General features: G+C 50.1%; 1 protein-coding gene across 2 annotated transcripts; it reads right to left on the reverse strand.

The window, feature by feature from the left end:
• Positions 1–770: 770 nt before the first annotated feature.
• On the reverse strand, positions 771–19694 carry fus (FUS RNA binding protein). 2 transcript variants are annotated; one of them, XM_072553662.1, is made up of 15 exons: positions 19563–19694; positions 16474–16510; positions 16220–16380; positions 15793–15955; positions 13858–14141; positions 12118–12304; positions 10167–10201; positions 8086–8121; positions 7886–7995; positions 7265–7394; positions 6936–7046; positions 6348–6483; positions 5790–5875; positions 4846–5005; positions 771–1021 (listed from the first exon to the last, which is right to left on the reverse strand). In XM_072553662.1, exons 1-15 carry the CDS (start codon positions 19573–19575, stop codon positions 982–984), a joined length of 1689 nt encoding a protein of 562 aa, XP_072409763.1. In that variant the 5' UTR covers positions 19576–19694; the 3' UTR covers positions 771–981. The 2 variants fall into 2 exon arrangements, with proteins under 2 accessions (XP_072409763.1, XP_072409764.1); XM_072553663.1 differs by having other exon boundaries at positions 16474–16507; positions 19563–19654.
• Between the last annotated feature and the right edge of the window lie 4861 nt (positions 19695–24555).

Raw genomic sequence — 24555 nt, forward strand, 5'->3', positions numbered from 1 at the left:
CTAGGCCCATCAGCCTACACTCTCTCATCACCATCCATACCCAAAGGATAAGCAGGTCAGAGATATAGATTAGATGGCCTGAGGAGCAAGAGACTGTTTAAATTACATAAATGCAAGGGGCTGCATTTTGAAAAGGCAAACCAGGGCAGGACTTATTGGTAAGGCCCAAGGAAGTGTTGCTGAACAAAGACCTTGGAGTGCAGGTTCATAGCTCCTTGAAAGTGGAGTCGCAGGTAGATAGGATAGTGAAGGCAGCGTTTGGTAGGCTGTCTGATCTGCTGTGCTCTTCCAGCACCACTAACCCAGAATTTCCTTTATTGGTCAAAGCTACCGACTATGGAGTTAAGAGGTCATGTTGCGGCTGTACAGGACACTGGTGACGCTGTGTCCAGTTCCCCTCTCCGTCCGAGCAGGAGGACGCTGTGAAACTTTGAAAGAGTTCAGAAAAGATTTACAAGAATGGTGTCAGAGTTGGAAGGTTACAGCTATAGGGAGAGGCTGGATAGACTGGGACTGTTTTCCCTGGAGTATTGGAGGCTAAGGGGGGCGACCTTATCGAGATTTATAAAATCACAAGGGACACAGACAGGGTAAATAGACAAAGTATTTTCCCCAGGGATGGGAAAGTCAGTGCAATCTGAGTTTTACTTTCTGGGGGTAGATTTCAGAGTCAGGCAGCACTGAAACAGAGCCAACCAAATTTGTTGGAACTGACATAGTCCCATGTGCCAGCTCAAAGGGTCCACCCTGCTACCAAAGGAGAGTCAGGCTTGTTAAAACAGTTGGAAGTTTAATGTCAACTTGAGAAAATACAGGTAAAATCCAACAGATACAAAAACAAAAATGAAACAGCTTCCCCCCACACACAATGTAACGGTTACTACACAGCTTGCAGCACGTTCCAAACACAGTAACGGTATATAAAATAAAAAAAATTAAAAGGTACAAATCCCATATGGTCCCAATGAATATGTACACAATCTAATAGGGTCTCTCCCGACGGTCCTGTCTGTGGTCGCTCCTGGAGAGAGATAGGGAACAAGCAGGTTAGAAGTCTCTCCCAAACTGGCCAAGAACAGACTGCCTCTTCAACCCAACAGCAGCCTTCACACAGGTAAAAGGCTCAGTGACAGGGGAAGTGTGGAAATACAGAGAACAAGGCCCTGATCAAAACAACTGGGGACCAGTCACGGTGGGGGGGGGGGAAGAGAGAGAGAGGGAGAGAGGAGTCACGGTGGTGTGTGGGGTGGGGGGGGGGGGGGGGGGGGGAGAGAAGGGAAAAGAGAGAGAGAGAGAGAGAGAGAGAGAGAGAACGAACATCTTCAACACCAACAGGGGCTTTGAGAAGTGTTCATACAACACGCCAGCCTGAAGAGGGGGGGGGGGGGGGGGGGGCTTTTGGGATAGATGTTCCTGTTGAGCGAATGGTAAGGCGAGTGAGATTCAGGAACAATAGACAATCACGGTTTTCAGGTTTGATCCAAGAAGAGAGAATCTTATTTTGGCTGTACACAGCTTGGTTCAACAATCTCAATCAATCAAATATTTGTAAAAAGTGCAAGGCCATTCTTATCAAGAAATATCAGGAGGGCAAAAGAGGGAATATGAATGAGACAGCATGGGCAGATCGGGTCAAGGATAAATCCAAAGAGGTTTTACAAATACATTAAAGAGCAAGGCAGCAACTCGAGAGAGAGGGAGGATAGGGTCCGTTAAAGGTGAATACGTTATCTGTGCATTGAACCCCAGCAGATGCAAGAGATGTTCAATGAATATTTTGCGCCAGTTTTTACTGGCGGAGAAAGAATTGGAGTCTGGAGAATAGAGAAATAAATTGTGACGTGTTAAAAATCAGTGTGTGTTCAGGAGGTCTGAGGTGGATATATCTCCCGATCTAACGTCCGTTGGGGAATAAGGGAAGAAATTGCCAGACCCCTCGTCTATAACCACGGGTGGGGTGTCTGATGACTGCAGTGGTTCATGTTGATAAAGGAAAAACTGGGGAGATTTTCAACCTGGCTGCCCGACTTTGGTTGTGGACGATTGTTGGAGAGGATTTTAACGGAGGCGCAAAAATTGATTAGGGATAAGGTCGGTTTTCAGAGGGGAAAATAGTGTCTCTCCAATTGAATTGGGTTTTCTGAGGAAGATACCAAAAGGATTGATGATGACAGCAATAGACCTCGTTTATTTGGATGTTAAAACCGAGCGTTTGACAAGGTTCCCCGCGGCAGAGTAATTCGTGAAGTTGGGTCACATGGGGATTCAGGGAGAGCCTGCCATTTAGACACATAATTGACTGAACAACAGGAGACGTAGTAATAAGACCATAAGACATAGGAGTGGAAGGAAGGCCATTCGGCCCATCGAGTCCACTCCGCCATTCAATCATGGCTGATGCGCATTTCAGCTCCACTTGCCAGCGTTCTCCCCGTAGCCCTTAATTCCTCTAGACAACAAGAACCTATCAATCTCGGCCTTGAAGACATTTAGCGTCCCGGCTTCCACTGCACTCCGTGGCAATGAATTCCACAGGCCCACCACTCTCTGGCTGAAGAAATGTCTCCGCATTTCCATTCTGAAATGACCCCCTCTAATTCTAAGGCTGTGTCCACGGGTCCTAGTCTCCTCGCCTAACAGAAACAATTTTCTAGCATCCACCTTTTCAAAGCCATGTATTATTTTGTACGTCTCTATTAGATCTCCCCTTAATCTTCTAAACTCCAACGAATACAACCCCAGTATCCTCAGCCGTTCCTCATATGCTAGACCTGTCATTCCAGGGGATCATCCGTGTGAATCTCCGCTGGACACGTTCCAGTGCCAGTATGTCCTTCCTGAGGTGTGGGGACCAAAACTGGACACAGTACTCCAAATGGGGCCTAACCAGAGCTTTATAAAGTCTTCGTAGTACATCTCTGCTTTTATATTCCAACCCTCTTGAGATGAGACAACATTGCATTCGCTTTCTTAATCACAGACTCAACCTGCATGTTTACCTTTAGAGAATCCTCGACTAGCACTCCCAGATCCCTTGTGCTTTGGCTTTATTAAGTTTCTCACCATTTAGAAAGTAGTCCATTCCTATATTCTTTTTGCCAAAGTGCAAGACCTCGCACTTGCTCACGTTAAATTCCAATCAGCCATTTCCTGGACCACTCTCCCAACCTGTCTAGATCCTTCTGTAGCCTCCCCACTTCCTCAGTACTACCTGCCTGTCTACCTAACTTTGTATCATCGGCAAACTTCGCTAGAATGCCCCCGGTTCCCTCATCCAAATCATTAATATATAATGCGAACAGCTGTGGCCCCAGCACCGAACCCTGCGGGACACCGCTCGTCACCGGCTGCCATTCTGAAAAAGAACCTTTTATCCCAACTCTCTGCCTTCTGTTAGATAGCCAATCCTCAATCCATCCCAGCAGCTCACCTCGAACACCATGGGCCCTCACCTTGCTCAGCAGTCTCCCCGTGTGGCACCTTATCAAAGGCCTTTTGAAAGTCCAGATAGACCACATCCACTGGGTTCCCCTGGTCTAACCTACTTGTTACCTCTTCAAAAATTCCAACAGGTTTGTCAGGCATGACCTCCCTTTACTAAATCCATGTTGACTTGTTCTAATCAGACTCTGCTCTTCCAAGAATTTAGAAACCTCATCCTTAATGATGGATTCTAGAATTTTACCAACAACCGAGGTTAAGCTGATTGGCCTATAATTTTCCATCTTTTGCCTTGATCCTTTCTTGAACAAGGGGGTTACTACAGCCATCTTCCAATCGTCCGGGACCTTTCCTGACTCCAGTGACTCTTGAAAGATCTCAACCAATGCCTCTGCTATTTCCTCAGCAACCTCTCTCAGAACTCTAGGGTGTATCCCATCGGGGCCAGGAGATTTATCAATTTTAAGACTTTTTAACTTTTCTAGCACTATCTCTTTCGTAATGGCAACCATACTCAACTCAGCCCGGTGACACCCTTTAATTTTTGGGATATTACTCCTGTCTTCCACTGTGAAAACTGACGCAAAGTACTTGTTAAGTTCTCCTGCTATTTCCTTATCTCCCATCACTAGGCTCCCTGCATCAGTTTGAAGTGACATAATGGTGGAGGGGATGCTATTCGGACTAGAGGGCTGTGACCAGAAATGTTCCACAGGGAACAGTTCTGGTCTTTTGTCATTATATAATGAATTTGGACAAGAATATAGAAAGCACAGTAAGTTAGTTTGTGGCAAACACCAAAATTAGTGGCACAGTAGATATGCGAAGGAAGGTTTTCTACGATTACTAAGGGATTGCAATCAAATGGACCAATGAGCTGAAAAAATGGGTAGGGCTTATAAAATTAGTGGTAAGGTTGTGAGCAGTGTTGTCGAAGGGTTATATAATCCATTGAAGTTTGTGTCAGATGTAGACAGGATAGTTAGTGGCAGCATTTAAACGCACACGCCTTCATCATCCAGCCCGGAGTACAGGAGTACAGGAGTACAAGGTTGTACAGAACATTGGGGAGGAAGCTTCTGGAATACTGTGTCACCCAGACGAAGGAAGAATACTATTAAAATGGAGAGGGTTCAGAAGCGATTTACCAGGGAAAGGAAGGTCTGAGGTATAGTGAAAAGTGGGGACTGAAGCGTAGGTTGAGAGGTAGCCTTGGACAAATGGAGAAAAGTCATGAGGAACAGAGGTGGAGAATGGTACGGCTGCAGGAAGGGGAGTGTGGGCAGGGAAGAGCGAGAGATGAGACAGTCAGGGAGGCAGTGTGTGAAGAGCTCAGAAAACACTACCCCCATGACATAGCAAAAAAAAGTGTAGAGTTGCCCCTGACCCCCACCCCCAACGTACCTGGAATCCATTTTGCCAGCTCCCATGCCATAACCACCTCGGTCTCCACCTCTGCCACGGTAGCCTCCCCTGTCACCACCTCGTCCCCTGAAACCACCACGGTCAAAGCCACCGCGGCTGCCACGTTCACCACCTCCACCACGATCGCCTCCAAAACCACCTGGACACAACGTACACACACTGTACAGGAGCTGACCAGCATGAGGAGGAAGAGCAACACACCCGACAACAACCGTCCCCCGTCACTCCCCAGGGACAGGGACAGCATGGGGTTAGATACAGAGTAAAGCTCCCTCTACACTGTCCCCCCCATCAAACACTCCCAGGGACAGGGACAGCACGGGGTTAGAGACAGTTAAGCTCCCTCTACACTGTCCCCCCCATCAAACACTCCCAGGGACAGGGACAGCACAGGGTTAGATACAGAGTAAAGCTCCCACTACACTGTCCCCCCATCAAACACTCCCAGGGACAGGGACAGCATGGGGTTAGGTACAGAGTAAAGCTCCCTCTACACTGTCCCTCCCTCACCAAACACCCCCAGGGACAGGGACAGCATGGGGTTAGGTACAGAGTAAAGCTCCCACTACACTGCCCCCCCCCCCCCACCCCCCCCCCCATCAAACACACCCAGGGACAGCACGGGGTTAGATAGAGTGAAGCTCCCTCTACATTCCCCCCACCCCCCAAAAAACACTCCCAGGGACAGGGACAGCACAGGGTTAGATAGAGTGAAGCTCCTCTACATTTCTTCCCACCCCCCCCCCACCAAACACTTCCAGGGACAGGGACGACAGTCCCCTCCAAACACTAAAGACCCCATGACAATAAAATGGCTGGCTGTTCACATGGAGCTGTGCTGGGATTTGGTGTTCTACCACACAACCATTTAAAACCACAGCACAGTACCCCCCAACTCAAAGAAAGCAGGAGCCTGGACATACCCATCGGGGGTGGGCCTCCTTCAGGCTTGGGCGACTTGCACTGGTTACACTCATTCCTCCAGGAGAAGTTGATGTTGCCACACGTCCTGCCAACCAGAAAAGCAAGGTCACCATGGTTAATGATGTCAGACTGTCCGGTCACCCTGCCCCTGCACTGTACCACATTTCCCCCACCCCCTACATCAGACAGAGGCTGTGACCAACATCTCCCACAGACACAGGCTGAGAAAGAGGCACCACATTCCTCAGCAGCAACCTCCTGACTCAAAGGAGCTGACAGACTGCTCTGGAGTAGACTGGTTCAAGCCAAGGCCATCAGGGAGCAAGCCCCAGGAACGCCGAGGGGAGTTCTGTTCCAGGGAGATGGGAAAGTCCTGACCCGTTCTGGACCGAAGGATCTGATTGACGGCTCTTGTGCAATGGAGTTACAGAAACCTGCCCGTCTTGGGTGGGTGGGGGGGAACCAGGGTGACAGGTCTATCGGGGAACCCCGGAGAGGGAAGCGGATTTCTGGGGCGGGTCGGTAGGATCTGGAAACACTCCATCAGGTCTACTTACGGGTTGGTGCACTTCCAGTCGCCGGCTCTTTGCTGCCCACCACCAGATCCACCTCCGCCTCCTCCCCCACCTCCACCGCCAGAGAAGCTGCCACGGGGACCACCGCCACCACCGTATCCTCCACGGCCCACTGGCGCTAAACAACAAAACACACACAACACCCGTCACAACCGGAGGAAGGAGAAGCTGCCGAATCATAACCAGAGACTGGGAACCCACACCATATAATACACTCAGCACCCCTACACCTGGACAGCAGCTGCTGAATAACCCAGAGTGTGTGCTGAGATTTACACCAGTAGCCAGGCTGGCAGAGGGGCCTGCCAATGTGGTTCATTTCAGTGAAACGCCCAGGGAGTTGTCTGCTGCACCAGAGAGAGAGAGAGACTGCAGACAGAGCAATGCTGCATCCTCCCAAATTTGACAGGAACATGGGATACAACGGTTACGCACCGTCTGTATGACAATACCTCGCCCTTCAAAAATAAATCCGCAGCACAAGAACTGCTGGTTGCCTTTGAAGGTAAGTTTCTGTTGAAAAACCGAACAGTACATACAAACAAGGACATTACGAAAAGACAAAACCACCTCTCCCTCCGCCGCCGCCTCTCCCTCCTCCACCTCGCATGCCCCCACGACTGAACTCAGTCCTCCGAGTGGCAAAGGAGACTTTGATCAGATTGCCATTGAACTCCTTTCCTGCAGACGCACAAGAGAAAAAAAATACAGACAGTAAAACACCCGAGTCATGATCAAATGGTGGAGCCTAATTCTGCTCCTCGACCTTATGGGGACAGAACGTGGAATTTCTCTTGCTATCTGTTGTAGCAAGCTCCACCTTACTGACTCCCAACCATCTGAGTTCACAACGTTTTAGAGAGATACCAGGCAAAGCCGGGGGGGATGTACTGACTCACCATCGAACCAGTCAATGGCTGCTTTGGCAGAAGGAGGGTCGTCAAAGGACACTGTGGCCTCTCCCTTCAGCTTGCCCGTCTCACGGTCCGTGTAGAGATTGATCATTGGCTGGCCAGTCCTCTTGTTCACCTGGGGGGGGGGGGGGGGGGGGGGGGGGGTGGAGGAAAGAGGAGGAGTGACGAGACGAAAAAAAGGGTGTAGGTTCAGCTTCCAGCAAGAGACAGCAAAGCCCTCCAGAAACCCAGAGCACACGGATTCTCAGTCATGCAGAGCCCCTCATTTGCTCAGACCTCCCTGTGCACAGTCTGCAAAGTTCCAGTGAAGTCGAGGAACAGCACAGCCTGGCGTAACGTGCCCCCATTCCCCAAGGGCTCCTGGGGGAAGTCTAACCCAGGAACACACAGACAGCCCACCCCCACCCTCTTACTCCTACTTGCAGCCAGCAGAATGGAAGCCCAGAGGGTGGGGGAAACCGAATCTCGGCTGGAGATCAGTAAAAAGGGAACATGCCAAACAGATGGTCAAAACAGTTTGCTCCCAGACAGTCCGAGATAGTAAAAGAGTCCCCCCAGATCGGTACAACAGCATTATCCCAGTCAGGGATTATACAGGCATCTCACCTTGATCACCCCAATCTGCTTGAAGAAATCGGCAACCGTGTCAACAGTCACATTATCACCCAGCCCCTGGACAAAGATGGTGTTATTGTCAGAGTTATCCTGATCAGAGCCTGAGGAGCAGATGGTGGAGATTCTTCGTTAATCAATTGTTGCACACACGCTGGAAAAAGGAGGAAGAGGAATGAAAAATACGCCCCTACCTGGATTTGGAGCACCGGGTCCTTGGTCTCTCGGTCCTTCAATGTGAAAAAGAGAGAGAAAAGAAAAGATTCAGCAGAGAAACTAATCACCGCTCATTCAACATCAACAGCCCCGGTCACACCCCAACAGCAGAAACAAATCACAGGTAACACAACAGCACTGTCAAAAGTAACAGAGTGTATAGAGATCCAGGTGCTCAAGGCACTCATGAACAAATAAACCATTTACCAACTTCAGAGGAAAGAAAATTGTACCTGCAGTTTCCAGCAAATCACATCAGCTACATTGGAAAAAAACCAACTCCAAACCCACAAGAAACAGCACCTTTTGTATTCCATCAAAACACCGTTTGATTTGGTTGAGTATTAAGCACACAGAACCCAAAGTTCACTTGTTTTATTAGTGTGTGTATATATATATATATGAGTAATGATTTAAAACCACCTTGCCTCCTCCACTGATCTGTAACCAGTTTGAACACATTTGCATTCTCCATATTTAGAATTCAGAACTTGTCAGCCCCAATGGGCAAATTATTTTTTTTATATAAAGACCTCTTGTTGCAAACTAAACAGTGTTCCTGACACACTGGGCATTTGTCATTCATTCTGCAATAGTGTTATAGCTTACATCGCTAAAACCCATACGTTCACGTTTTAAGTTTAACGTTTGTTTTTTTTTTAAAAATGGATTCATCTGTTTTAGAAGCAGCTCCTCCACTGGTACAGAATGTGAACAGGCCATCGGATCGGAGAGCAGGAGTGGCTGCTGCTGGTGATCTAGAACAGGTCTAGCCTTCTCGGGGACATGCCTGAGCGCAACAGCACCCTGGTCAGCGAGCAGACTCGTCCCCTCTACTGGAAGTTGCTGTGGCCAGCGACTCGGTTACAGTCACACACATAAACAGAACAGGGTGTTACTTTCAAAAATCACACCCTCCCCTCTCCCTATCACATACCCATCAGTCGTTTTATTGCACACATCCTTTTAAAACAAGGAATCAGGGTAAACCAACCACCTTTATCGCCACCTTCACATTGTTGAGATTGGCACACATTTAGATCTTTAAACCTCACGGAAACTTTTAGCACCCCATTCCCAAGCCATGGCCACTAGCCACCCAGACACAAGCCTCAGAACACATCTGCACTTGGCAACATGTCCAGAGACAGGTTGTTAGGGCCAGTGCACCCACACATACAGAATGGGAACAGACATTAAAAACAAAGACAAATTTAAACGTGGCAGGATGCTCTCTTTCCCCCCCAGTTCAGGCGATCCCGATCTGTGCTCCAACAGGTCGTCACCCATTAAATGGAGGCAGGGCAGCAAGAGATAGGGAACCAGACTACCTCTGCAAGGGCACAGCCTCCTATCGAGTCACCCTGCAAAGCCAAACAGGCTGACCCTGGAAGATCCACCTCTCCTCAGGGGAGGAGGAAGGGGGGGGCCATCCAAAAAGAGGCACCAAGGCAGGGAGCGTCACTCACCCTCTCTCCCCCCCCCCCCCCCCCCCCCCACCCCCAAAGAGGCATGCCAGGCAATGAAAAACACCAAAGGGCCTCAGGGCCACGTGCACAACACATCGCAGAACCTTCTCACCAATAACCCATGGGAAGCCTGACACTAGCAATCATTGCAAACAGGCCAAGATCAATTTCAGTAATTCATTGGAAGTTGGAGAAACTCTTGATGGAACCAAATCAACAACTGCTCCAAAATATAACCCATAGTTGGCAGCAGTGTTTTTGACCAGTCTCACATGGCAAACTGAACACTGGTGTAAGTACACAAGTTTAAAACTGGGCTGGTTGGTTTTTGGAGAAATAAAACAACGAGATGGTGAGCCAGGCCCAGATTGAAGGATACCACTCAGTGCTCACGTGGCCATCAGGAAGACAGCCACCCACTCTCACTGATAGCCCCATTAAGTGACATTCCCATAGGTTATATCCTGATCATGGTGGCTTTGGTTCAAAGGTGGCAACACATTGCAATTTTATTTTCATAGCAATACAACTTTTGTTTCACTTTTCCACTTTTTTTTTTGCTTTTTGGAGTTGCTTAACTCTTCACTTACCACCAAACTTATTGAATCCACCTCGGTCACCACCGCTGGGGAGACAAATTTGAAGACTTTGAAGCTTTTTTTCCAACGTGTGCGTGAGAGTGTGTCGTGTGTCAACTTAAGCATAAGGTTCTATGGAATATATATTATATATACGTATATCATTGTTTCCTCCTTTTAAAACCAGACCTCTTGCGACAATGGCACCGAAACCAGCTCTTTTCCGTTGCAGTTTTGTTTTGTTTTTTTTCTCCAGTGCGTCAGAAAACCCTTAACTGGTCAAAATTTTCCATTGTAAGAATGTATTTGACTAACACCAAACCTTGCATAAAAAAAGGACAATTGCAGACCTAAGCTCAAGCCAGAATTTAACCGTTTACAGCCCTTCAATCCAGTTCATGTTAAAAATAAGACTGTCGATATATAGGTTTAATACAGGAATGAGGTCGTACTTTGATAAAAGGTACACCCAGTTTGTCTTTCATTACCTTGCAATTCATATCTCAAAACACAGACCATTGCTACCACAGAGTTTTGTGTGTGTGTGTGTGTGTGTGTGTGTGTGTGTGTGGGGGTGTGTGTATGTGGAAAAGACATCTTGCAAACTTGCGTTAACCTTGGTTTTCTTTAAGAAAAATAACCATCTGACCAGGCTAATTTGTGAAGCTACTGTAAGACATGCAATTTCTTAAACCCATTCCCCTCCCCTTGGAGCCTTATAAAACAAAAGCCAAAAAACAGCAACAAAAAAAAATATAAAGACTTGTTATGTAAATCTAGTGTGGAGGGTGGAGAAGTGACATAGTTCATTTCACTTTGAAACCTGTGACACACAAAATTGCAGAGTTTGTTAACATCAGAAACAAGGTGAAAGCACTCTTTTTTTTCTTTCTTTACATCTACATATTCAAAAAGAGAATAAAAGACACTTGCTTTCATTGTATACCACATACTCACCAGCCAGGAACTTGGCAAAAACAGACAAAACCCAAATATCATTGCCCAAGTGCAGCAGCGGGTCTGATGTAACTGGCGAGCCAAGAACCAACCCATGGCTACGCCTGGACTCAAACACACCCTGAGCCGGGTGAAGATGGTGGCAGGTGACACAGGGGGAGGGGGGAGGTTCACCAAGCAGCAGAGGCGGCGGCCACACGGCCTACCTTGTCCATGCTGACCCGCGTGGCACCTCTGGCCATGACACACCCCCCCACCCCCGTGATGTCCCTCAAAGCCCAGCCCTGCCACATCAGAGCTGACGAGTCGACACGAGCTCCCTTTCAGTAACACTGAGACAACGCCCCCTCCACACCCCAAGCCGACAGCAGAACCCACGGGCGGGCCCTGGCAGTTGGAAAATAATTTTAAAAAAAGATATAAAACCCTCTGTGCAAGAGAAAGAATTTGGTCTCGTGTGAAAAGCCTGGAAACTGGCTGCCACTGGTCACTTATGCACCATGAACAGATGAGCACTATATACGTATATTTATGCACACAGTTACACGCACACACAGACACGTCAACGCACCAACCAGAAACAGGCTGGATGGAGCCTCAGCAGTGCTGTTTCGACACGCAGTGAGAAATGGAAACCTTAACACCACCAACAGGGAAATAGAGATGCATCAACTTTCGTGAAATGAAACATTCTCCAAAACAGGGCAGATTATAAAGACAGAAGCCCCGTGAACAGAATCTGCCCGACATCTCCCAAACTCCAGTGAAAACCGTCCAGCAGGGCCCGGTCGCCCCGTTACCAATAAATAACAATTGCAGACACAGAGTGGATGAACCTTGACCCTCAGCGGCAACTGGGAGGGGCAGCTCAACACTCCCTCCCCCAGAATTGCACAACCCACCCCCCCAAACAAAGGGAAAGACAGGAGGTTAGTCGTCACGAGTTGATGGTTGTTGCTTCAGAACAAGCAGCAGGAAAGTGGTCGCTAGAAGTGCTGACCCTTACCCCATGCCCCCACCACGACCTCCACGACCTCCTCTTCCACCGCCGCCGCCACCACCACGCTCGAAGCCACCGCTGCCACGGTTGTAGCCTCCGCGGCCCCTGCCACGGCCGTCCTGCTGGCTCCCAAAGCTGCCGGATTCCTGGTTTCCATAACCACTCGAGGGGCTGGCATCTTGGCCGTACCCACCTTCCATAGCCAGGGAGACAAAGGCAGGGTTGGGGGGGGGGGGGGAGAAACAGAGGGAGACAGACAGAAAAATTCCAGGTCACAAGGGAAAAACAACAGCATGCATGCTGCATCTCAACACCCACACGGAATCCCTACAACATGAAAACAGGCCCTTAGGCACAAGGCCACAGCGACCCTCCCAAAAGGTACACACCCAGACCCATTCCCCCTACCACCATTACTCTATTCGACATTTACCCCGAAGCGATGCACCCCAACCTGCACATCCCTGGACACTACAGGACAACTTTCCCACGGCCAATCCACCCTAACCGGCCCATCCTTGGACTATGGGAGGAAACCCATGCAGACACAGGGAGAATGTACAAATTCCACACACACAACAGTTGCCAGAGGTTAGGAACTGAACTCGGGTCCCTGGTAACGTGAGGCAGCAGTGCTAACTCCTAAGCCACCCCGCTGCCCGTGAATTCAAACAGTACTTCAACTGAAGGGTTCGCAGACCACTGCTAGCAGTGACTCTGCTCAGGCCAGATCCTCAAACATTCAGTCCCCACAGTCAGATCATGATGGCCAGCTGCATTATGTAGAGAGCAAATGAACCCAAGATCTCAGGCCAACTCCAGTAAATTCAATAAGATTTGGGCAGAATAGAAATCACAGATTGGGATAGTTTGTGTGGGGGGGCGAAATCAATGTTTCCAATCATGTTATGGACACACGAGACCAGTCCATGCCAAACATATTCCCAAATTAAAAATGACACCCACATCCCTCCAAACCTTTCCTATTCATGTCCCCTTCCAAATGTCTTTTCCCCATTCTAACTTTACGTGTAACCACCACTTTCTCCGCAAGTACATTCCACACAAACTACTTAAAAAAACTGCACCCCCCCCCCCCATAAGTCTTTCTGCTTTAACTTTAAAAATATGCATCCTAATCTTGAAATCTACCATCTGAGGGGAAACACATCTGCCACTGATCTTATGTAGGCCCTCATGATTTTATAAACCTCAACCTCCCACACTCCAGTGAAAGAAGCCGCAGCCTCTTCTCATGACTCAAACCCTGCATTCCTGGTAACATCCTGGTAAATCCCTTCTGAACCCTCTCCGAGTTAGTAACATCCTTCCTACGACAGGGTGACCAGAACTGGACACAGTACTCCAGAAGAGGCCTCACCAGCATCCTGTACAACCTCAACCTAACATTGCAACCCCTACACTCAAAAGCTCAGCGTTGGATTGATATTGTCTGGGGCTTAGATGAATGAGGTGATCTCAGATTGGATGAAAGATTCCAAATGGGTGTGGATGTGGGGAAACTGACGGAGGACAGGGTCCAGACCTTTCAGATAGAGCCTAAAATTCCCTATCAACACTCAGGAAGGTGGGGAAACTTGGAATTCTCAACCAGAGAGAGGGGCAGGTGACCTGCCATTGAATAGGGGGGAAACTAATCAAAATGGAGTAGCTGAATATAATGCAGGTGAACTGCATGAAACACCACTTTCCTTCAGAGGGAGAGTGGGAGTTCCTGAAACATACCTCCTCCAGAGGAACCTCCACTGCCGCCACCACCACTGCTCCCACTATACTGTCCTTGCCCGCCATATCCTCCTTGCTGGCCCTGGTAACCACCTCCTTGGCCATAGGATCCAGGCTGCTGGCTGTAAGAGCCCTGCTGTTGGCCATAGGAGCCTTGCTGCTGGCTGTAAGAGCTGGGTGGTTGGCCATAGGAGCCCTGTTGACCATAGGAGCTCGGTTGCTGGCTGTAACCACCTCCCTGGGAGTGTCCATACGAGCTCTGCTGGGAGTTCGAGCCCCCGTAGCTGTAATCAAAAAAAGAAGAAATTTTAAAACGTCAGTATGTTCAAGACTTTCCTACCCCCTCAGACTGCCTTAAAACTGGCCTTTAAACATTGAGACTAAAATGGAAATGCTGCATTATAGACATTTGCTGCACTAGAAAAATCGACAGACTCAGAAAAAGGAGGTGGGGGGAATCTCAAGGTATGCAGAAGATAGGGAAGTGATAACAGGATGCTGTAAGGCAATTAAGAACATTTGCCTTAGCATCGGTGAATCTGTGTGAATAGGACACAGAGTGATAACATTCATAGTTGTTCCCTTGTGAAATTAATGAGTGTTTGGTTCTGACCCCGAAACAAAACCGTACAATCTAACACTGTCATTAATAGTCAGATGCTGCCAATTATAACGGACTCTTACTACCCCTTGCAAGCAGGTCAGACAGAACAAAAAGTCTTTGATGACTTGAGTTCAAAATTACACCAGTGGGGCTGCCGAGCCAGTGGAAAATTAACTCCGTGCTTATCTGCTATGGATTGGGTGTATTTGCATTTTGCGACTTTATGATAAAGAGTAGCCATTACCAGTTATTAAATACAAACTCTTTATAAGTAATATTGATGAAGCTCTAACTTCCCTGCTGTTCTTGCAGACTGCCCCACTGTCAATTCTTATTTGAATTTGGATCACAAACTTGAAAAGGCGGCATGTTTAATTGAAGTCTAATTAACCATTTTAAGTACAACCTTGCAGGAATATCTCAGCCTCGAGTCCAGAACGATTCTGTGCTTAAGATAAAAAGCAGGAATCTGCTCCCAGAAACCTAACATTGAAGAGATTCTGACACAATCTGTCAGGACACCTATTTATGGTCAAAGGTTAGCCCTCCTTGCTAAGAAGCCATTTTGTAAAATAATTGTACCAGACATGTGAGCTGTGCAAGGTTACCTTATGGACTCCCCAATTAGCTTAGACTGGTACCTCTTTATAATAGGAATTTATCTCTATAGCAGACGCTTAACTCAGCTGTCTATGTTTTTCCCACCCGATGGATAGCTCAAGGCCTGTCAGAGTGATTGGTCAAGCGCACACAGATCTGCCAATTTACTTTTCTTCCTTACAAAAAAGATAGTCTTTTCACTGTTCTCTGTCCTATTAAGAACAAACCGTTGGATAAAGGAAGCCACTGTGTATCAGTACATTGGAGTAGCCTGACAGAGCACTTGAAGAGTTGGTAGCCGAGGCTATCAGAACCTAGCTAGTGTAGCGTACAGATATCAATGGGATGCTGGAACAGTGATGCTATCAATGAACAAAAGGGGATGACTAAAACTAAACTGTAAGAGGTTCTTTATTCCAAACTTCCAACAAGTACGATCTCCGGGACAAACTGAGAGGCTTACAGGTCAGAGTCCACAAGGGATTCCCTGGCCCATTTCAAATCTGTACTTTAACAGGACTGATGCATCAAAAACACACTCCTTCCCCTGCTGGGACTGATGACACGCTGCATCAGATCCACACTGCTTTCACCCACCCCCTTCAGGGGCTGATTACACACTGCGTCAGGTACATTCACTCCTTGCAGCCCCTCTGGGTCACAGTGCGTTCATACAGACACCTCCTCTCAAATGGATATGGAGTGACGCAGACTTTGCAGTGGGAGCTCACCTGCTTGATGAGGAGGTGGAAGTTGGCTGCTGCCCATAGCTGGGGTAAGAGGACTGCTGACTGTATGAACTCTGGGACCCCTGGGTGTTGCTGTAACCCCCTGAACTGTATCCTCCTTGGCCAGAGTGACTGTAGCCTTGAGAAGGAGGCTGACTCCCATAACCTGCCAAAACACAAAGGAGGACAATCCGTTACACACGCGGTACACCAGCCCATTCAATGGCAACATCACCTAAAAGGAAAAATTGAGCTCCTGGGGCACAGCAGTGCAGGGCAACTCTGCTCCATCCAGAACCAACAAAACAACCCTGCTCTTGCAGCAGAGGGCATGGGATAATCCCACTGCTTCAGCCACGCAGAACCCTCTCGCGGGGGAGGGGCAAGATAACCAGAATAGCCCCATCTTCAGAACTGAACTATAACTTACCACTCTGCGCTTGACTATAAGATGAACTGTAGCCCCCACCCTGACCATACGCCGATGAGTCCGCTGACTGGCTGTAGCCACTGTAGCCCTGGTGACTGTAGCCTTGAGGTGGGGGCTGCGAGTAACCTCCTTGGCTAGACTGGGTGTTGTATGCCCCATAGCTGTGACGGAGAGAACACAGGCAGGTTAGAAGGTACACACCCTGGTAACAAACACACAAGCAGCAAAAGAAGTTGCTCAACAAACAGACTCACCTCTGAGGAGCAGATTGCCCGTAGTTCCCAAGATCTGCTTTGGGGAGAGGAAAGGGAAAAAAAGTCAATTTTTCTCATTAAATCAATAAGGAATATTTCAGTTCCACAGAGTACTGAGAAACCTACAATTGAATACTTCAACCCTTTTAGGGTTGAGATTGCTTGGATGGCTCAGGCAGAAATGGATAAACACTTGGGTGGGCAAGGATGCGAAAGTCTGTCAGGAGGTAGACAGGAAGCTGGCTGATTCATCGCAGGGGGTCGAAGGTTAGGCCAGCAGTTAATGAACTGCCCTCTGGGTGATGAGGGACAGCAGAGTCAACCATATTGCCATGGGGTCTGGAGTCACAGACAGGTCAGGGGAGGTCCAGGCCCACAGGATGTTAGATGCGTTTGTCCTGGCAACCAACCACCATATTGGGCGTGCAGCACAGTGGTGAGTACCGCTGCCTCAGTGCCAGGGACCAGGGTTCAATTCCAGCCTCAGATACTTGTGTGGATTCTGCGTGGGTTTGCTCTGGGTGCTCAGGTTTCCAGCCACACTCCAAAGATGTGTGGGGCAGGTGAACTGGCCATGCTAAATCGTCTGTAGTGTTAGGTACATTAGTCAGGGGTATATAAAGGGTAGAGGAATGGGTCTGGGTGGGTTACTCTTCAGGGGGGGGGGGGGGGGGGGCAGTGTGTACTTATTGGGCTGAACAGCTTGTTTCCATACTGTAGGGAATCTAATCTAAATTTTATGGCCATTAGATGAATTCCATCCAGATATTTAACGGAATTCAAACTCTCCCATCCGCTATACTGGGATTTCTACTCAGCTCCCCAGAACATTACCTGGCTCTCTGGGTCAGTCTACAGATAAAATCACAAATCAGAACCCCAACGGTGAGGCAGGGCTGGAGGGGCTGAGTGGTCTAAACCTCCACCACATCCCACTTCCAATCCACAATTATCCCAGAGAATAATCCCGCTGAGCAGGAATTTCCACAACCTTCAACATGACTTCCTCACCCAGGACAACAGACGTCTGGCAAAATGTGCGACTGTCCCTATCCCAACCTCAGTCACCTCCATGACATGCCCCCAACCTGCCCCTTCCAGCAGGCTACCTTGTCCAACTTCACCTGAAACAGAGGCCTCTCTCTCTCTCTCTCTCACACAACGCTAATATTGAAAGCAACCCCAATGAAAGACCCATCTAAACCTCTGGTGCCCACCGGGGAAGAAAACAAAGTAGAGGGTCAGGAATTCTCAAAGCATCAATCACAGAGGGCAGCAGATACAGAAAGGGTTGCTCAGGTTGGCCTGGGCATTCGTGAACAAGGAACACAAATGAAACCTCCTATTTGAGACTTACCACCCAATGCAACTTCTTAGTGAAACTCTTCTGAACCCTCTCCAATGCAATTATTCTGATGGGATACTTTGTGCACTGTGGCCTAACTAAAGGGTTATCAACATGCATGAGCCTACCTTGCGGCTATATTCTATATCATGGTGATTGAAGACAAGCAGCACCCCCCCCCCCAATGTCCTGTTCATCATTATTTATGTGTGCTGACACCTCCAACTGGAGAGTCAGACCACAGCTGGAAGAGGAGTTGGGGCCCCTTACCTGAAGGTATAGAGAAATTGCTGGCAACCCAGCGTAGATTCACTATGCTGAACTCCGGTTATGAGAGAAAAAGTGAGGACTGCAGCTGCTGGAGATCAGAGTTGAGAGCGTGGTGCTGGAAAGGCACAACAGGTCAGACAGCATCTGACGGCGTTCCAGCAGAATCGAAGTTTCAGGCTTAAGGGCTCGTTCTGTTTCTCCCCAGGGTGTTTCTCCCCAGACGCTGCCTAACCTGCTGCGCTTTTCCAGCACCACGCCCAACTCTGATCTCCAGTTCCCAGTGATCTAAACTCAAGTGGGATCACCATGATGTAGAACATGAAACACTAGTATTCATGGAAGGCATGTGGGAGAGATTTCTGAAATTACACCTCCCACCAACTCCCCCCCCTCCCCTCCCAACCACGTGGGATGGCACCCGTGGCTGTGGGTTTCAAGGGGAACCCGTGGCTGAGGGTCTTCCTGCTCAAACGCGATGATGTTGGGCATTCCTGGCTGTTGGGGAAGGGGGTGAGGTAAAAGGGCACAAGTAGACTTCCGCATCGCGCCCAAGCCCCGCCCCCTCTACCCTCACCCCCTTCAAGGTAGCGGCGCGTTGACGTCATCACGCCACCGGCGACAATGGGGGGGGGGGGGGGAGGGAGAGAGAAGGTGGCGGAGAAGCTCGGAGACCCCGGATGTAGCCGCCATGGCCGAGGGCGTGAAACCAGAGACGGGGAGGGCGGCCGCCCGCCATCCGGCGCCATCCTGGGCGGGGCAGCCCCGCCGCGGGCGACCACCGGCGCCGCGGCCGCCGGGAGCGCGCGGGGGAGGCATCCGCCGCGCCAGATGCCGGAACTGGGCGGCCGAAAACATCAACAACAACGAGGCGGACGGAAGGGTCGCCATCGGCGCAAGATGGCGGCGCGGAGCCGGGGCCGCTGCTGGCCGCCCATCTCGAAGCGCCACGGGGAGGGGAGGGAAGGTGCACGCATCCTGGGGTCGCCGATGTGCCGCCGGACACGCAAAAACAAATAAAAAAAGGAGAGAAAGATGAAAGAAAGAGAGAGAGACGCGCGCGGCGAGGGAACAAAATGGCGGCGGTCGACACACGCCGCCCCCCACCAAAGAAAAACGTTGCGCACTTTCTTCGCCGTCGCGCCACCAACGAAATTAAAACCGTCCCCGCGGCCATTTCCCGAACGCAGGCCGGAGGTTTATATATATACATATTTTTTTTAAAAAATTTTCCGACGCCCCACCGCCGAAAGTGAGAGAGAACGATTTAATTCAGAAAATGGCGCCCGCGCTGAGGAATGGAGGCCCAACAAAATGGCGGCCGGTTCGCTAAACTAAAGTTTTAACTAGACGCCGGGCTGGGAAATAAAAAATATAACAAGAGCGCGTCCTTCCCGCTGCCTGAGACAAAGAGCGGGCGCGGACAGACATTCTTCTCGCCGGCCGTCTTTCGTTTCCTCCCTCCGGGTCCTCTTACCATTGGACGCCATCTTGCCTCCCTCTCGCTCGGAGCTCCGGCTCCGACTGACCGTCTCCGCTCCGAGAGGGGCCGGGTCTACCCGGAGAGTGGGCGGAGCCTCGGAACCCCACCCCCTTGGATCACAGCAAAGGAGGAGGGGGGGAAGTGGGCGTGACCATCAAAACCCTCAGGGGGCACTCCAACCCCTTTTTTGTTATAATTCCCCCCAACCGAATGTTCCTGTTTTTTGTTTTGTCGGATAATCGCAGGTGGCCGACGCATTTCCCCTTTTTTTTTTCCGGCATTCTCAACGCTATGCATTCATCCCTCCCTCCATGGAATTGGTACAGTCAGCGGGGGGGGCACGTGATCCCCAGCCTTCGCGGACAAAGGACGGGACCATTTCCCTCCGCTCTGCCCGCGCCCCCGTCCCAACACCAGGGAATGGTGCAGCCGGCGGGTCTCCGATTTAAAATTGGGGGAGGGGGGAAGAGAAACGTTGAAAAAGGAACCCTTCGAGAAGGGTCACGTTGGATTTCGCAGCCCTGCTCAGAAAGATCTTAGTGACTTGTCCAACATCATTCGGATCGGGGACTCTCGTGTCAAGTGATGTTTTTAACGAGAGGTCATGTCCGTTCTGTTGCAAACGCCCCCCTCCATCAAAACGGGATGGACGATTCCAAAAGTGAACACGCCCCCCCCCCAAACCACCGAGGAGGAAGGAATGGACTCGACCATTCCCCGCGGAGGAGGAGGGGGTTCATAAAGAGTCCTGTCAGCGGTATCCACTCTTAAAACCGATTTAAGAAGTTGCACCCACGGGACATCATGTATCCATTTCGGAAAATTGCGTTTTCTCCCTCTCCAAGGTTTCGAATCGAGCACCGGTGTGGGATTAAGTGTGCAAACCACCAACGACACCCCTCTCCCCACAAACACAAAGAGCTGGGGTTCCCCGAGGGGAGAAGCGGCCCCGCTGAGAAAGGGAAGGGGGGGCGGGGCTTATAGGTCACCGAAAGGTCACGTTCCGTGTCTGAATTTTATGAATGGATTTGGCGCGCAATGAACTGTTGCCATCTCTGGGCATAGCCACGTCCCTTTCCTGATGGGTTTTGGGATGGGTGGAGGTCAAGGGGGTTACCCAAGGGGGTTAAATGGGGAGAAAATTCAGAAATCTTAAATCTCAGAGATGTACAGCATGGAACAGCCGCAACATGACCTCCCAACTCCTGTACTCAGTACTCTGACCAATAAAGGAAAGCGTACCAAACCCCTTCTTCACTCTACCTGCAACTCCAAGGTCTCTTTGTTCAGCAACGCTCCCCCAGGACCTGACCATTAAGTGTATAAGTCCTGCTAAGATTGGCTTTCCCGAAATGCAGCACCTCACACTGATCTGAATTAAACTCCATCTGCCACGCCTCGGCCCATTGGGCCCATCTGGTCCAGACCCTGCTGTAACCTGAGGGTAACGCTCTTCGCTGTCCACGACACCTCCCATTTTGCAAACTGTACCTCTTATGCTCGCATCCAAATCATTTATATAAACGCAAACTATGGCATTTATTTGGAGAGGACTTGAATATAAAAGCGGGGATGTACTCCTGAGGTTCTATAAGGTTCTGGTCAGGCCCATGTTTGGAGAGGCGTGCACAGTTTTGGGTCCCATACCTCAGGAAGGATGGACGGGACGTGGGGCAGGTCCAGAGGAGGTTCACCAGTTTGATCCCAGGAAAGAACAGCTTAACATTTGAGGAAAGTTTGAAGACTCTGGGTCTATACTCAATGGCGTTTAGAGGTTGATGAGGTTCTAATTGAAACACACTGAATATTGAACAGCCTGGACAGAGGAGATGTTGGGAAGATGTCTCCACTGACAGGAGAGATTAGGACCCAAACCTTTAGGCCTTAGAGTAAAGTTTAGGGTGATTTGGCCGTGCTAAATTGCCCATTGTGTTCAGGGATGCGCAGGTTAGGTGCATTGGTGACTCTTCGGAGGGTCAGTGTGGACTTGTGGGGCTGAAGGGCCTGTTTCCACACTGTAGGGAGTCTACGATAAAGACAAGGCCTTTTAGAAGGGAGATAAGGAGAAACCTCTTCAACCAGAGAGTGGGGAGTCTGTGAAATTCATTGCCACTGAAGGCTGTGGGGGCCAGGGTCACTGAGTAGATTTAAGACGGAGAGAGACGGGTTCTTGAGGATCAAGGTCTACTGGGAGAAATGGGGAGAATGAGGTTGAGAAGCTCAGCAGCCATGACTGAATTGCCTAATTTCTGCTTCCCATGTCTTATGGCCATCCTGATGCCCAGTCCTTGAGGGGGGGGGGCGGGGTCGGTGGTGGAGGCACCAACATCTGCACAGTTGCCAAAGCCACAGATACACACTTCACACGGTGAGAGTCAATAGGTGAAGGGAGGAAAGCGAGCTTGAGAGACAGAGAGAGAGACGGCCAAAATGGCCTCCTCCATCTTCCTTTAGCTGTTCTCCCGCGGTGGTGTGGGGGGTTACTCCGGATCTAATTCCCACCGTATCGTCCTACTGGGTTCCGCCGGAGAGAGCTAGGGTGGTGTTGGAGCCATCGGCTGGTGGTCTTTCAGGAGTCCCTGGGATCAGACAGGGGGGCGGAGCATTGGAAGGTGGGAAAGTCAGCACCTCATCCCCCTCCCCCCCCCCCCCCCACACTCCCCTCCCCCAACCCAGTTTAAGAAGGGAGGGGGGGTAAAAGATGGGAAACGATAGGAACAAATGATGGCGGGAATCTGTACTGAAAACAACAAATGCTGGAGATCACAGCAGGTCAGGCAGCATCCGCGGAAAGAGAGTAAGCTCACGGTTTGTCCAGGTTGGAGGGGCTGAGCTACAGGGAGAGGCTGGGGCTGTTTTCCCTGGAACATCGGACACTGAGGGGTGACCTTATAGAGGTTTATAACATCATGAGGGGGGACATGGAGAGGGTAAATAGACAAGGTCTTTTCCCCCTGGGGTGGGGGGGAGACTGAGGGGGTGACCTTATAGAGGTTTATAACATCATGGGGGGGGACATGGAGAGGCAGTCCCACAGTTTGTGGGTGTAGGGAATGATTGCTCCTGTAGTCGAGTATCTGGTCTGTGTGCGTTGCTTTCCTGTAAACGCGAGTCTGAAGTTCTCCCACCCGCATGAGGTGCTGGACGGGGGGAGGGGAGCTGCTCAAAGGAATAACAGCCCTTGGTACGGGGGGCATGGTACTGGCACAGACAGAGGGTTGGTTGGCTGGCTGGCAGAGTGACAGGAATGGCAGCCGGTGACTGGCGGAGTCCCCCAGGAGGGTCAGCGTCGCGACCGCAACCACTCACGTTACCCACGTGAACGGTCTGGGCGAGGTGGCGCACAGAGGGACCAGCTGAGGGAGCGGGCGGGCCGCAGAAGGGCTCGGGAGAGCGGGCAGAGAAGTGGCAGACGGGCTGCAAGGTTTGGTGGTGGGGTGGGGGGGGGGAGGGGGAAACGTGTGAGGTGACGCACAGAGGCTGGCTTTCAAAGCGGGGAGAGGTTTCGGAAATCTGAAGCGCAAAACGGGGGTTTCTGAGACCGAATTCAGGAATCCTCTGGAGGTTGACGCGCGGGTTCGGTTGGCGGTCAGGAAGGTAAATGCAGCGTTAGCATTCTTTATCCAGAGCGTGAGAATACGGGAGCAGGGACGTACCGCTGAGGATGCATACGGTTCCTGTCAGACCACATTTGGAACGCTGTGAGCAATTCTGGGCCCTGGATCGGAGGGAGGGGGTGCTGGTCTTTGAATTGGGGGGGGGGGGGGGGGGGGCCAGAGGAGGTTGACAGAGATTGATCCGAAAGACGAAAACTGCAGCATAGAGAGACCTGTGGCCGCCGATGCCGAACAAGCCGGGAGGTGTGGGAATCTTTATCGAACTGGCTCGGTCACCCCACGTCTACAATACCTGTGGGCAGTTTCGGTCCCTGTGTTTAAACAGGCCTGGGTCTGCAGCCACGACCATGCAGAGGGAACGAAGAGCTGGATGGCCCGAGGGTGATTGCTGAGGAGAGTTCGACAAATTACAACTGGTTTTCTCTTGAATTTAAAAGGTGAAGGTGTGATCTGAGCAAAGGTGTCTGTGTGTGCGTATGTCTGTGTGTGTCTGTGTGTGTGTGTATGTGTCCGTGTGTGTGTCTCTGTGTGCGACTGTGTGTGTGTGTGTCTGTCTGTGTGTGTGTGTGTCTCTGTGTGCGACTGTGTGTGTCTGTCTGTATGTGTGTGTCTCTGTGTGCGACTGTGTGTGTGTCTCTGTGTGTGTGTGTGTATGTCTGTGTGTGTGTGTCTCTATGTGTGTGTCTCTGTGTGTGTATGTCTGTGTGTGTGTGTCTCTATGTGTGTGTCTCTGTGTGTGTATGTCTGTGTGTATGTCTCTGTGTGCGACTGTGTGTGTGCGACTGTGTGTGTGTCTCTGTGTGTGTGTGTCTGTGTGCGACTGTGTGTGTATCTGTGTGTGTTTGTGTGTGTGGGTCTGTGTGTTTGTGTGTGTGTCTGTGTTTCTCTGAGTGTGTATGTGTGTGTGTATCTCTGTGTTTGTGTGTGTGTGTCTGTGTCTGTGTTTCTCTGAGTGTGTTTGTGTGTGTGTGTGTCTGTGTGTGTGTGTCTGTGTTTCTCTGAGTGTGTATGTGTGCCCCTCCCTCTCCATCTCTCACTCCTCCTCTCTCTCTTTCTCTCTCTCATTCTGTGTGTCTCTCTATCATTCTCTCTCTCACACACACATTCTGTCTCTCTCTCTCTCTCTTCCCCCACCACTTTCTCTCTCTCTGTCTCTCTATGGCTCTCTCTCACTCTCTCTCTCTCTCTCTCTCTCTCTGTCTTCTGTCTGTCATTCAACCTGCCTCTCTCCCCCTGACTCTCTCCTCTCCCCTCTCTCTGTTTCTCCGGCTTTCTATCTCTCGATCGTCACTCTGAAACAGTTTCACTCGGCCTGCCTTTAGCTCTCCTCCTTCCTCCTGTCTCATTCGGTTTCTCACATTCTCTCTCTC

This window comes from Chiloscyllium punctatum, chromosome 34 (assembly GCF_047496795.1).
Source record: "Chiloscyllium punctatum isolate Juve2018m chromosome 34, sChiPun1.3, whole genome shotgun sequence".
NCBI classification, from domain to species: domain Eukaryota; kingdom Metazoa; phylum Chordata; class Chondrichthyes; order Orectolobiformes; family Hemiscylliidae; genus Chiloscyllium; species Chiloscyllium punctatum.

What these genes read in the sequence shown, in the direction of transcription:
- fus (XM_072553662.1), bottom strand. An exon ending in AGCAGATTGGGGTGATCAAG is followed by an intron (nt 7,395 to 7,885) that starts GTGAGATGCCTG and finishes CCCCCCCCCCAG; the next exon opens with GTGAACAAGAGGACTGGCCA. An exon ending in AGGAGGCCCACCCCCGATGG is followed by an intron (nt 5,006 to 5,789) that starts GTATGTCCAGGC and finishes CGTTGTGTCCAG; the next exon opens with GTGGTTTTGGAGGCGATCGT.